Source organism: Oncorhynchus tshawytscha, linkage group LG34, assembly GCF_018296145.1.
Source record: "Oncorhynchus tshawytscha isolate Ot180627B linkage group LG34, Otsh_v2.0, whole genome shotgun sequence".
Lineage (NCBI taxonomy): Eukaryota > Metazoa > Chordata > Actinopteri > Salmoniformes > Salmonidae > Oncorhynchus > Oncorhynchus tshawytscha.
Window position 1 is genome coordinate 11,167,188 of NC_056462.1, and position 14,389 is coordinate 11,181,576.

A 14,389-nucleotide genomic window follows, 5' to 3' on the forward strand; every position below is an offset into this window, starting at 1 on the left:
ACAGCTGGGGGACACCATACATAAAGCCTGTCGCTTCCCAGTCAAAACAGTTTGCGCATATATTATGTCAAAATCATGACCTTTTGTTCGTTTTGGTGTTCGGCAGGGGTTTTTTCCCGGCTGTTCGCGCACACAACATTTTTGCTTGAGAGGCAAGTCCAAGTTCAGTAGCCGAAGTCTACGCCCCTTCGTCGGTGATTGGTCAACAGTACTACTCCTAGTAGGAGTGGGAACTATGGATGGGATTCTTCAATGAAATGTTTGTTGTCAAAGTTTTAATGCAAATTTGTTCACTTGAGAAATAATGCACCAAACGTCTTAGATGTAAAATTGTGTGACTTATACCTCCTCTGCAAAACCGTCAAAATGTATTACAGATTTCTTGATGAATCTTACATTAATTAGGAGTATTTTGAGGAAGTCTTACTGGGTATGTTGTTGCTACGGCATCTCAAGAGGGACAAACATTAATATTGCTAAGTTCTGCTAGGAGCAAATCCAACCTAGTATGCGGGCACCTTAACGCTAACTCGACCGCTAAATGAGTGGGGAACACCAACTCTAACTTGACCGCTAAATGAGTGGGGGACACCAACTCTAACTCGACCGCTAAATGAGTGGGGGACACCAACTCTAACTCGACCGCTAAATGAGTGGGGGACACCAACTCTAACTCGACCGCTAAATGAGTGGGGGGGACACCAACTCTAACTCGACCGCTAAATGAGTGGGGGACACCAACTCTAACTCGACCGCTAAATGAGTGGGGGACACCAACTCTAACTCGACCGCTAAATGAGTGGGGGACACCAACTCTAACTCGACCGCTAAATGAGTGGGGACACCAACTCTAACTCGACCGCTAAATGAGTGGGGGACACCAACTCTAACTCGACCGCTAAATGAGTGGGGGACACCAACTCTAACTCAACCGCTAAATGAGTGGGGGACACCAACTCTAACTCGACCGCTAAATGAGTGGGGGACACCAACTCTAACTCGACCGCTAAATGAGCGGGGGACACCAACTCTAACTCGACCGCTAAATGAGTGGGGGACACCAACTCTAACTCGACCGCTAAATGAGTGGGGGACACCAACTCTAACTCGACCGCTAAATGAGTGGGGGACACCAACTCTAACTCGACCGCTAAATGAGTGGGGGACACCAACTCTAACTCGACCGCTAAATGAGTGGGGGACACCAACTCTAACTCGACCGCTAAATGAGTGGGGGAGTGGGGGACACCAACTCTAATTCATTTGATTATTTGTTTGAATAATGAACCAGATCAAAAATAAATACGTCCAGAGATCGAGGCAGAACAGAACACGAGTTCTGTGTGTGTGAGGAGAGAACATGCATTCTGCTCCGCTATCGACTTCATATCAGGGAATCAGCCGACAAAATAAGATTTGCTTGATAACAATTAAGGCCGTTTAGTGATGTAGGGGTTGAGAGGGAAACAATTAACCAAACATGATGTCTCAGTTCTCTTTAGGGCTCGTATCTCTGCATTGTATAGAGGAGACGTTGGCCTGTTTCAGTGTTTGTTTCACACCCGGCTTAAAAGCTAAACAGCAACACGCCAGGCATTTACAACGCTGCTCTGTACCCTCTTGTTAAGATCGAGAGCTTGGAACAGGACACACACAATCTATCTTCTCCACACTGCCTTAACTACAGTAAATGTCAGTGTTTTGATGGAGGTTAAAGATCAGCAGCGCCCCATGGGGACTCCGCAGGCCTTCTTCACACAGGTCACGTGAGTGACTACAAAGAGCAGGCTGCAGAGTGGGAGGGAGTTGGCCAGGCCCTTGTAAAGAGAGGGATGGAGAGGTTTGAGAGGAAAGAGGAGACTGGGATCAGATGCTACTTCAGCTGGCTGTTCAAAGCCATATAGACCCGCAGGTTGGAGTCCTCCGTGGTGTGAGAGCTGGGGGAATCATGGATGGACAGACAGCTTCAGAGGTAGAGGAGTGTGTGTGATTGGTGTGTGTGAGAGAGAGAAAACGTGTGTGTTTCTTTGTAACGATGTCTTTAATTGTCGACCCATATGATGTATTCATGTGTATGTGTATGTCCACTGTAGGCGTGTGTATTCTGCAGTAGACCTACCGATGTTGCAGTGCTCTCCGGTCCAGCCCTGGTTGCACTCACACTTGCCCTCCTTGCAGACTCCGTTCTTAGTGCACATGGGGTGGCAGGCCTTCTGGTCACAGACTGTACCCGTCCAGCCCTCCTCGCAACGACAGCTGCCCCCGAAACACACGCCGTGGGAGCCGCAGTCCACCACACACACCTCTGTACACACACACACACACACACACACACACACACACACACACACACACACACACACACACACACAAAGGAGGAAATGTTAGTGTCAGTGTGTAATGATGTGTAATCGCTAGCTAGTTATCTGGGTGTGCTAGTAGCGTCCACTGTGCAAAGTGACGTCACCCGCTTTGAGACCTAGAAGTGGTTGTAGAAACACATTCATTCATAACAAGCTAAACAGACATAAGGTTTCATCTATCTCTCTGTCAACTGTAGCCAGGCAGGGTCTCCGTTGGCACAATGCTTCCACTATTGTGTTTTGGGCTGGTCAGCGGGTGGGGTCGGGGTCGGGTGGATATGGTTGTCAGCCTGGTATTTCTCAAATAACACCTTGCTACCCTGACACGTCTGTCCCCTGTGGCTGACACGGTGTAGCATGAAGAATCTGGGAGGTTTTGAAGGTTCCTGGGTGGGGCACGGTGGTGGGTCTGAGGTGTTGGTGTTTGTGATATGGGGTGTGTGTGTGTGTATGTATGTGTGTGTGTGTGTGTGTGTGTGTGTGTGTGTGTGTGTGTGTGTGTGTGTGTGCGTACGTGCGAGTGGGGGTGGAGGGAGGGCAGTGTGGGCAGAAGTGTGATCATTGACTATGGACAGTTCAGGCTATGAGAATAGACATATTGACCTTTACCCCAGACAGGGTAAGAATAGGATAAGGGTAGAGTATGGGTAGACACTGTTTGCCAGCCATCCAGCCAGACACAAGGATTCCAACTGTGTCTGAACCAGAATGACACCCAAATCAATCAACCACAGGTAAATCAATCCTGCTGTAGTGGGGTCCATAGATGGACGCCTGCAAACAATCTGGGCTTGTTTGGTACAGACTACCGACTGATGGAATGTTGTCAGTTGAGATGAAACTGTTTTTGTCTCTGTTCTGTTCTTCAGAGTTTAGACCATTTGAACCAGGAGTGTGCGTTCAAGTTCCTCCAATCACTTTTAGCTCTGAGTGAAAGAGACACTTGTTTTCCATTCTGACCCTTTTTGTTGCAGTTACATGAAGGTGACAGGAACACCTTTATTGACACAACCTTTAAATATAAACTGAGGGGATAAACTGAATTGTTGTTTGCACAAAATATAAGAGAGACACTCAACATCACATTTTTGTCATTTAGCAGACGCTCTTATACAGGACGACTTACAGAAGTGAGTGCACCCATTTTCGTACTGGTCCCCTGGGGGAATCGAACCTACAACCCTGGCGTTGCAAGCGCCATGCTCTCCCAATTGAACCACAGTCTCAATTTTTAGTCTTGTGTCTGTCTTGGCAGGTCTGTACGTACAGACAGACAGTCAGAGTTGCAGGCAGCAGATGTCTGGCAGGGTGAAGACTATACTCAGACAGACCCACCCTGGTTAACTACTGTATACTACCTCTTACTGAAATACTGTCCTGTAGAAACACACAACCCAGTAGAACGGATGAGACCTGTGTTAGCGAGTTCACTGTAGTAATACTGGAAGAAAATCCTCATACAATGTTAACTACAGTGCTATAGCATGGGTATAGGAGTAAAAACAACTAAAATGATGCCACTTCTTGGACTCTTTGCAGGCAGGGACAAATAATCAACCGTAGGACCATTGCTATCAGACAGTGGCTAAGAGAAGCAATTCCGATTGAAGTCAGTGTCTAGATAGAAGACATTGATTGAGCGGAGTTCTCTTAGACTAGCTATCAGTCAGTGGCTGGAAGATCGAGCTGTTAATCTCTGAGTCATTCCAGGTAAGACCACAAGACCAACAGACCCCCGACCGCTCAGTCTTTCTCGGTCTCTAAAGTTCCATCAGCCCCCTGGAGGGGCTTCGCTCAGTGTGGGCATCCGCTGCCTGTGGCGAGCTGCCATTACCGCTGTGTGTGAGCGTGTGTGAGAGAGTGTGTTTTGTGTCAGGAAGTGGCGCTGTTCGTCACTGTCATCGCCTTGTCACCGGGGCGGTGTGTGTGCGTGTGTGTGTGTGCGAGACGTGGCGGGCGCTGTGTGAAGCAGGGAGGAGGGAGGGAGGGAGAGAGCGGGCTGGAGGGGTGACCATACTGAGGCTCTGGTCACATCTGTCTGAAGGTCACCGTGGTCCCAGGCGGTCCAGACCAAACTGTCTCAGACAAAACAATAATAAAGACAGAAGAGGACATATGTTTCTGCTTAACACCCATGCTTCTCCTCTGTCCTATTCCTCTGTTTTTACTTTATTCCATGTCTGTCATTATCTCACTCTTTCTCTCTCCAGGGCGATTCCACGCCCGGACAGCCCCAAAAATATTTAGGTTATCTCCAATTTTTACAGGCAATTCTCACACAGAAATTTCATTGGGAGGAAGGATGTTTGACATGCTTTTAACATTGTTATTCGATTTATTTATTTTTGAATCACTCTGCCCATTCTGAAAAATTATATACTTGTAGAGTATATTGTTCCAAACAATCCGTCTTGAAATTAACAAGATAAAAAAGGGTACTTTTGAGATATAAATATTTCTATTTTTGATATTTACCATATCAGAATCTCCACTATAAGGAGTATAATGAGACCAAGATGTTGTCTGTATCATGTACGGTTCACAGATCATAGGGTCTTACACAACGCACGTATAGGTCTAAAAAGGGACTCAAATTTCCACTTCCTCCTGATATATATATATATATTTTTTAAAGTGATAGAAATGTCAACAAATCAATATTTTTCGGGCTGTCCTGGTGCGGAATCGCCCTCCATTCACTCTCTATTTCTCTCAGTCTCTCTCTTTCTCTCCATCCCTCCCTCTCTGTTTTCCAGTAATTATCAGTACTGCCTTATTTAATTGAAACTCAGTGTAATTAACAAACCCACGGCCTTTGCTCTCCCTCCGGCCTTCCTTCTCTTTGCTGGCTGAGCCAGTGTGTTAGAGCCAGATAAACACAGCTTTCTCTCAAATGAAAAATGGATCAGATCGATGTGCTCTCTCTTCTCTAAGCCCAGTTAATATAAAAATCACACTGTGGCCTTCATAACAGCATTAGTCCACAAAGCAGCAGTGAAAAGAGAGAGATAAAGAATGAAAGAGAGAGAGTGATACAGTGAAAGGATATAGCTGGGAAGGCCATGGCACAACTGTGAGAGAAGCTCTGTGAATGTGAATGATATCTTTACTAGATATTCATCTCCACGTAGTGAATGAGTAGTGGCTAACAAATGTCCTACTCCTGAGTTAACGAGAGGCTAGCATGCTAATGTTCTAACAATGTACCAAATGTAATACTGCTAAGTTAATGAGAGGTTAACATGCTAATGTTCTAACAATGTACCAAATGTAATACTGTTAAGTTAATAAGGCTAGCATGCTAATGTGCTAACAACGTACCAAATGTAATACTGCTAAGTTAATGGTAATGTTCTAACAATGTTCTAACAATGTTCTAACAATGTACCAAATGTAATACTGCTAAGTTAACGAGAGGCTAGCATGCTAATGTTCTAACAATGTACCAAATGTAATACTGCTAAGTTAACGAGAGGCTAGCATGCTAATGTGCTAAAAAGGTACCAAATGTAGTCCTGCTGAGTTAATGAGAGGCTAACATGCTAATGTGCTAACAACGTACCAAATGTAGTACTGTTGAGATAATAAGGCTAGCATGCTAATGTGCTTACAACGTACCAAATGTAATACGGCTGAGTTAATTTGAGGCTAGCATGCTAATGTGCTAACAACATACCAAAAATGTAGTACTTCTGCATGAAGGCTTGCATGCTAACAACTAACAACCTTTACCAACATTCAAACAACGTGCTGACACCAACAACGTACCAACGGAGCAGTCGGGGCCGGTCCAGTTGGTGTCGCAGGTGCAAGTGCCGCTTTCGCTCTGGTAGGTGCCGTGGCCGGAGCACTGGTCGGGGCACATGGTCTTGAGGATCTCACAGTTGGTGCCCCCCCAGCCCGGGCTACAGTGGCACTCCCCGTGGATACACACACCATGGACTGAACAGCCAGGGTCCAGGCAGTCCACTGGAGGGAGGAGGGGAAGGAGAGAGAGGTTGATTTGTCACAATTCCCAACCAACTGCTGTCACTTTGGATTGTTGCATAGAGCAAATATAAACATACAGTACACAAACACTCACTGTGGAACTGTGGAATTGTGTTTGTGTCGGTGTGTGTGTATACTATCTCTGTGTTACAGCTCAGCGTTCAACACCATAGTGCCCACAAAGCTCATCACTAAACTAAGGACCCTGGGACTAAACACCTCACTCCGCAAATGGATCCTGGACTTCCTGACGGGCCGCCCCCAGGTGGTAGGGGTAAACAACAACACATCTGCCACGCCGATCCTCAACACTAAGGCCCCTCAGGGGTGCATGATTAGTCCCCTCCTGTACTCCCTGTTCATCCACGACTGCGTGGCCAAGCACTCCTACATCATCATTAAGTTTGCTGATGACACAACAGTGGTAGGCCTGATCACCGAGAACGATGAAACAACCTATAGGGAGGAGGTCAGAGACCTGGCAGTGTGGTGCCAGGACAACAACCTCTCATTCAATGTGAGCAAGACAAAGGGCTGATCGTGGACTACAGGAAAAGGAGGGCCGAACAGGCCCCCATTAACATCGACAGGGCTGAAGTGGAGCGGGTCGAAAGTTTCAAGTTCCTCGGTGTCCACATCACCAACATCGTATCATGGTCCAAGCACACCAAGGCAGTTGTGAAGAGGACACGACAACACTTTTTCCCCCTCAGAAGGCTGAAAAGATTTGGCATGGGTCCCCAGATCCTCACCTGTTGTATAATGCGCATGTGCCAAATACAATTTGACTTGTCTGTTGATGCCCAGCAAGTTGCCTGGGGCTGATGCTTGTTGAGCTGCAGTTACTTCCCTCTGCTGTCTCAGTGATGATGGGTCTTAATCTGTCCATTGACTACTGACAGGGTCACAGACCTCACAATAACATTCACTGCAAACTAATTGCATTAGCGTCGGATTGTGGTGCGTGTCAGTAGGAGGAGGTTGGCAGAAATCCATTTTATTGAGCAGTGAAGATGAGATTTTGTCCCATAGGGAAGTGCAATAATTGGATCTAATGTACAGACAGAGCTAGCCTTCTGGTGGGTTGTGTTGTAGTGTAGCGTAGCAGGTACATGCAAGGATAATTTAGCTAATCTAATATCCTCCATTCTCTGTGTGTGTGTGTGTGTGTGTGTGTGTGTGTGTGTGTGTGTGTGTGTGTGTGTGTGTGTGTGTGTGTGTGTGTGCGTGAGAGCGAGTCAGTGAGTGTGTGTGTGTCTCAAGCCACGCATCAATGGGGACAGTGATGTAATTCTTTTCTCTGTGAAGTAGAGAGTAGTAATTGTTTCTGTAATACTGAACTATTGGCTGGCGGTAAAGATTATGATGGTGAATGCTGAGCAATCACACACTGACTGGCTGACAAGGAAGGAAGAGGGGAAGAGGATGTGTCTGAACATACACAAACACACACCGAGGAGAGGGGGAAAAGGGCAGGGCAGATCAAAAGATCCCTCTAACAGGAAAAACAATGAGAATCTATGATCTCATGCTAATGGCTTAATACATCTGGCTAAGATGATCGAGCCTATCATGTGCCCTGTCTAAGCATCACGGCTCTACAGAATGACAGCAGCCAATACTTCTGATCTGGCCTATCTACGCTTGGCGGTGCTACACAGTGACAGCAGCCAATACGTCTGAAATCCTTCCTTTTTCCCATCTCCCAATCACTGTTGATGTGTATGAGATATTCTGTACGTATGATACAATACTTTATTGTCCATCTATTGGCTTCCATCCTATTTCTACACTAGATGCAGATAGGCTAGATTATTGTAAAGCACTTTGTGACAACTGTTGATACAAATACAACTTAGTTGATTGATTGGTTGGTTGGATGATTGATTGATCGATGGATGGACTGATCTCTTACCTTCTTCACAGTTGTCTCCCTTGTATCTGGTGTTGCAGGCACAGACGCCCATGATACAGATGCCGTGTCCTCCACAGTGGATGTCTATACACTGGTTGCTGGGCACGTCACACTCGGTCCCCTTCCAGCCACTGAAGCACAGGCAGCGACCTCTGGAGTACTGGCCGTTACCACTGCACAGCACGGGGCACGAAGCTGCAATGGGACACAGAGGGACGATGTTGGTATGTACAGCGTGTATGTGCATAAATACACACACAGGCATTCGCATGATACAGTGAGCACATTCACACATGCATGGCAACATAGTCTCATGAGATATATGTTCAATTTTTAAACGTTTTTGAAACATTGTATAGAATGCTTTTTGTTGGAGTAAAATATTGCATATACATGAGGTCACCAGGTTAATAGAGATATATACAGGGTGTCACCAGGTTAATAGAGATATATACAGGGTGTCACCAGGTTAAGAGAGATATATACAGGGTGTCACCAGGTTAATAGAGATATATACAGGGTGTCACCAGGTTAAGAGAGATATATACAGGGTGTCACCAGGTTAAGAGATATATATACAGGGTGTCACCAGGTTAAGAGAGATATATACAGGGTGTCACCAGGTTAATAGAGATATATACAGGGTGTCACCAGGTTAAGAGAGATATATACAGGGTGTCACCAGGTTAATAGAGATATATACAGGGTGTCACCAGGTTAATAGAGATATATACAGGGTATCACCAGGTTAAGAGAGATATATACAGGGTGTCACCAGGTTAATAGAGATATATACAGGGTGTCACCAGGTTAATAGAGATATATACAGGGTGTCACCAGGTTAAGAGAGATATATACAGGGTGTCACCAGGTTAATAGAGATATATACAGGGTGTCACCAGGTTAATAGAGATATATACAGGGTGTCACCAGGTTAAGAGAGATATATACAGGGTGTCACCAGGTTAATAGAGATATATACAGGGTGTCACCAGGTTAATAGAGATATATACAGGGTGTCACCAGGTTAAGAGAGATATATACAGGGTGTCACCAGGTTAAGAGAGATATATACAGGGTGTCACCAGGTTAATAGAGATATATACAGGGTGTCACCAGGTTAAGAGAGATATATACAGGGTGTCACCAGGTTAAGAGAGATATATACAGGGTGTCACCAGGTTAATAAGATATATATAGGGTGTCACCAGGTTAATAGAGATATATACAGGGTGTCACCAGGTTAATAGAGATATATGCAGGGTGTCACCAGGTTAATAGAGATATATGCAGGGTGTCATCAGGTTAAGAGAGATATATACAGGGTGTCACCAGGTTAATAGAGATATATACAGGGTGTCACCAGGTTAAGAGAGATATATACAGGGTGTCACCAGGTTAATAGAGATATATACAGGGTGTCACCAGGTTAAGAGAGATATATACAGGGTGTCACCAGGTTAAGAGAGATATATACAGGGTGTCACCAGGTTAATAGAGATATATACAGGGTGTCACCAGGTTAATAGAGATATATACAGGGTGTCACCAGGTTAATAGAGATATATACAGGGTGTCACCAGGTTAATAGAGATATATACAGGGTGTCACCAGGTTAATAGAGATATATACAGGGTGTCACCAGGTTAATAGAGATATATACAGGGTGTCACCAGGTTAATAGAGATATATACAGGGTGTCACCAGGTTAATAGATATATATACAGGGTGTCACCAGGTTAATAGAGATATATACAGGGTGTCACCAGGTTAATAAGATATATACAGGGTGTCACCAGGTTAAGAGAGATATATACAGGGTGTCACCAGGTTAAGAGAGATATATACAGGGTGTCACCAGGTTAATAAGATATATACAGGGTGTCACCAGGTTAAGAGAGATATATACAGGGTGTCACCAGGTTAAGAGAGATATATACAGGGTGTCACCAAGTTAATAGAGATATATACAGGGTGTCACCAGGTTAAGAGAGATATATACAGGGTGTCACCAGGTTAATAGAGATATATACAGGGTGTCACCAGGTTAATAGAGATATATACAGGGTGTCACCAGGTTAATAGAGATATATACAGGGTGTCACCAGGTTAATAGAGATATATACAGGGTGTCACCAGGTTAATAAGATATATACAGGGTGTCACCAGGTTAAGAGAGATATATACAGGGTGTCACCAGGTTAATAAGATATATATAGGGTGTCACCAGGTTAAGAGAGATATATACAGGGTGTCACCAGGTTAAGAGAGATATATACAGGGTGTCACCAGGTTAATAAGATATATACAGGGTATCACCAGGTTAAGAGAGATATATACAGGGTGTCACCAGGTTAATAAGATATATACAGGGTGTCACCAGGTTAAGAGAGATATATACAGGGTGTCACCAGGTTAATAATATATGTACAGGATATCACCAGGTTAAGAGAGATATATACAGGGTGTCACCAGGTTAATAAGATATATACAGGGTATCACCAGGTTAAGAGAGATATATACAGGGTGTCACCAGGTTAATAAGATATATACAGGGTGTCACCAGGTTAAGAGAGAGTTATATAGTGAGACAGAAAGGGACACAGAAGTCACTTCAGCGGCTCTTCAGTATCATTCAGAGGGAATATAAGAGAGCTGATGAATAGTGATGGATGGAGGGACATTATACTTTCTAATGACTTTTGAGACCCTTTTGTCTTTATTTTAGCTCCAGTCAAGCACACAGTGTTGCATAATGATGAAAGGGGAGATGGAGAGAGCCTCCTTGATGGAGGTAGTAGTAGGCAGAGACACAGAGGTACTGACTGACTGAATCAATGTGTGTGTGTGAGTGAGTGAGTGAGTGAGTGAGAGAGAGAGAGAGAGAGAGAGAGAGAGAGAGAGAGAGAGAGAGAGAGAGAGAGAGAGAGAGAATAGTGTGTGTGCGTCTGTGTGCCTGAATCAATGCCTCCAAGGCTTCTGTTATGTACGCGCCGGGGCAACAATCTACAGCCAATTACGGGAGGAGATAGTGGGTTTACTCCTCTCAAACGGCGTGTGTGTATGTGTGCATCTTACCTCTTGAGCAATCAGGCCCAAGGAACCCTGGGAAGCAATGACACGTTCCAGACAGACAGTCACCGTTGCCATGGCAATTGTGGGGACACTCCATAACGGACTCTGAAGAGAGAGAGAGAGAGAGAGAGAGAGAGAGAGGAGAGTGTTAGTGAGTGTTTGTGTGAGTTAGAGATATGCATACAGCCACAGAAAGAAGAAGACAGAGAGAGTAGCGACATTGACAATAGGAACGACGCCCATATCCTGAAATAGAAGACTGATGATAATTAGCCAGGCAGACCAAAGTACCACACACGTACGCACACACACCCTCTCCCTGACTCTATGGTCTAATCACCACCACCCCCATATGCCTGATTGAGACAAACTGGGTCTCTTTGCTTGCCGTAGCCCACCAATCAACACCTTGTTACCACCAATAATCCAGCTCACACTCCCAGCACTTCTCTGTAGCTACAAGACGGACAGAATATTACCAGCCTTTTACCATCTCTCTCCTTCTATCTCTCTCTAAATCTCTTTCTATCCCTCTCTCCTCCACAGTATCAGGCCAATATTACCAGCCTTCTACCATCTCTCTCCTTCTATCTCTCTCTAAATCTCTTTCTATCCCTCTCTCCTCCACATTATCAGGCCAATATTACCAGCCTTCTACCATCTCTCTCCTTCTATCTCTCTCTAAATCTCTTTCTATCCCTCTCTCCTCCACAGTATCAGGCCAATATTACCAGCCTTCTACCATCTCTCTCCTTCTATCTCTCTCTAAATCTCTTTCTATCCCTCTCTCCTCCACATTATCAGGCCAATATTACCAGCCTTCTACCATCTCTTCCTGTCTCTCTCTCTATCACACTCTTCCCCCAATCATTCTGTCTTCTTCACCATCGGGCCAAAATGACCATGCTTTTCAGCCCTCCCTCCTCCTCCCTGTCTCTCTCTCTTTTGGGTACATGAACCAGGTTGGGAATTAAGGTATTGAAATGATTTCTCGGAAGTTGTACCAGGCATGTCATAGCGTGGTTCAGTAAATATCAAGCCAACACGCTAGATCAATGTACTGCCAAACAGGACTTCTCAATATAGCTAAAGGTTGAGAGCTGGTGTGTGTGTGTGTGTGTGTGTGTGTGTGTGTGTGTGTGTGTGTGTGTGTGTGTGTGTGTGTGTGTGTGTGTGTGTGTAAATCTGTTGATGCTGTGCTGTGGGATTATTTAAGGTACTCTTTAAAGAGGTAGATTTTCAGACGTTTCCAAATCAACAGAGAGATGTGGAAATGCAATACACTAGATATTAAGTCAGGTCAAAGTTTCCCACAATGCCCACACAACCCTCCCACAACCTTTCACCATCTCTGGTGCTTATTGCAGAGGCATGTCCAACCTTTATAGCGTTTGTACAATGGATGGAGAAACAATGAATTTTTATATCCATTATAACAGAGATGGCGAGAGAGTGTTTTGATTAAGGCAGTCAACCTTCTACCCTGTTCTTTGTAAGGTGGGAAGAGAGGGAAGGAGGGATGGAGATAGAGGGAGGGAGGGAGGGAGGGAGGGAGGGAGGGAGGGAGGGAGGGAGGGAGGGAGGGAGGGAGGGAGGGAGGGAGGGAGGGAGGGAGGGAGGGAGGGGGGGGAGGGAGGGAGGGAGGGATAGAGCAAGAGAGAGAGAAATAGGGAGAGAGAGGAAGAAAGAGAGAGAGAGAGCGGGAGAGAGAGAGAGAGAGCGGGAGAGAGAGAGAAAGAAAGAGAGAAAGAAATAGGGAGAGAGTGGAAGAGAGAGGGAGAGAGAAAGAGAGAGAGCGAGAAAATGAGAGAGATCAAGAGCGAGAGAGAGAGAGAAAGAAAGAGAGAAAGAAAGAGGGAGAGAGGGAAAGAGAGTGAGAGAGATAGAGAGAGGAAGAGGGAGCGAGAGAGAGAGAGAAAGAGATAATGAGAGAGATAGAGGGAGAGAGAGACATGGATAAATAGATATAGAGAATGAGGGAGAGATAGCGACATGGAGAAATAAATAGATAGAGAGAGAGAGAGAAAGAAAGAGGGAGAGAGAGAGGGAGAGATAGATAGAGAGAGAGAAAGACAGAGGGAGAGAGAGAGAAAGAAAGAGGGAGAGAGAGAGAGGGAGAGATAGATAGAGGGAGAAATAGATAGAGAGAGAGAAAGAGGGAGAGAGAGAGAGAGGGGAGATATAGAGAGAGAGAAAGAGGGAGGAAGAGAGACAGGGAGAAATAGATAGAGAGAGAGAAAGAAAGAGAGAGAGAGAGAGAGAGAGAGAGAGAGAGAGAGGGATAGATAGATAGAGAGAGAAAAAGAGGGAGGAAGAGAGACAGGGAGAAATAGATAGAGAGAATGAGGGAGAGAGAACAGGACACTAAGGAGCGTGTGCTGTGCTTTGATGTAAGGCCTCAACTCTCCAGCCACTTACTGAGAGGCCACCCATTACGCAGAGCTGACGCACGCTGGAGACACACACACACACACACACACACACACACTGACCTATGACGATGGTGTTGTAGGAGACCTGTTCTGAGTTCTTCCCGTCGTTGTAGAAGGCCATGTGCCAGATGCCAGAGTCCAGGTACTGGATGAAGCCCGCTCGTGCACGCTCACCGAGCGCGCCCGCCTTGACACGCCCTCCACCTCCACCAGCCCGCGCTTCTCCTTGGTGATCAGGCGACTGCCATCCAGCAGCTCCACAAAGTCATACTGGACAACACACACACACACACACACACACACACACACACACACACACACACACACACACACACACACACACACACACACACACACACAATATGAGACTCCATTTCATCTGTTTCTAGTCCTTCAACACTAACGCTTGAACTAACGTTTGGCCTCGGATGACTTGGAACATTTTTCCTTTAATTTCTGGCCATAAATGTTTTATATCTCACAGTGGCCATAAACATTGATTCTATTAACATTTTCCCCATCTCTGCTAATGAGTCCTTCGTGGAAAGAATGCTTTTCTCCCCAAAAGGAGAAAAATATTCATTCCTGACATGGACACACACACCATCCACAGA

General features: G+C 45.5%; 1 protein-coding gene across 1 annotated transcript in view; it reads right to left on the reverse strand.

Moving 5' to 3' along the window:
• Positions 1 to 14,389, reverse strand: part of LOC112231645 (teneurin-3-like) — a 408,088-nt gene that overhangs the window by 95,080 nt on the left and 298,619 nt on the right. The window contains 6 exon segments of the mRNA XM_042311766.1: positions 2,120 to 2,305; positions 6,132 to 6,332; positions 8,269 to 8,463; positions 11,347 to 11,448; positions 13,836 to 13,931; positions 13,934 to 14,045. Coding sequence (XP_042167700.1) covers positions 2,120 to 2,305; positions 6,132 to 6,332; positions 8,269 to 8,463; positions 11,347 to 11,448; positions 13,836 to 13,931; positions 13,934 to 14,045 — 892 coding nt within the window.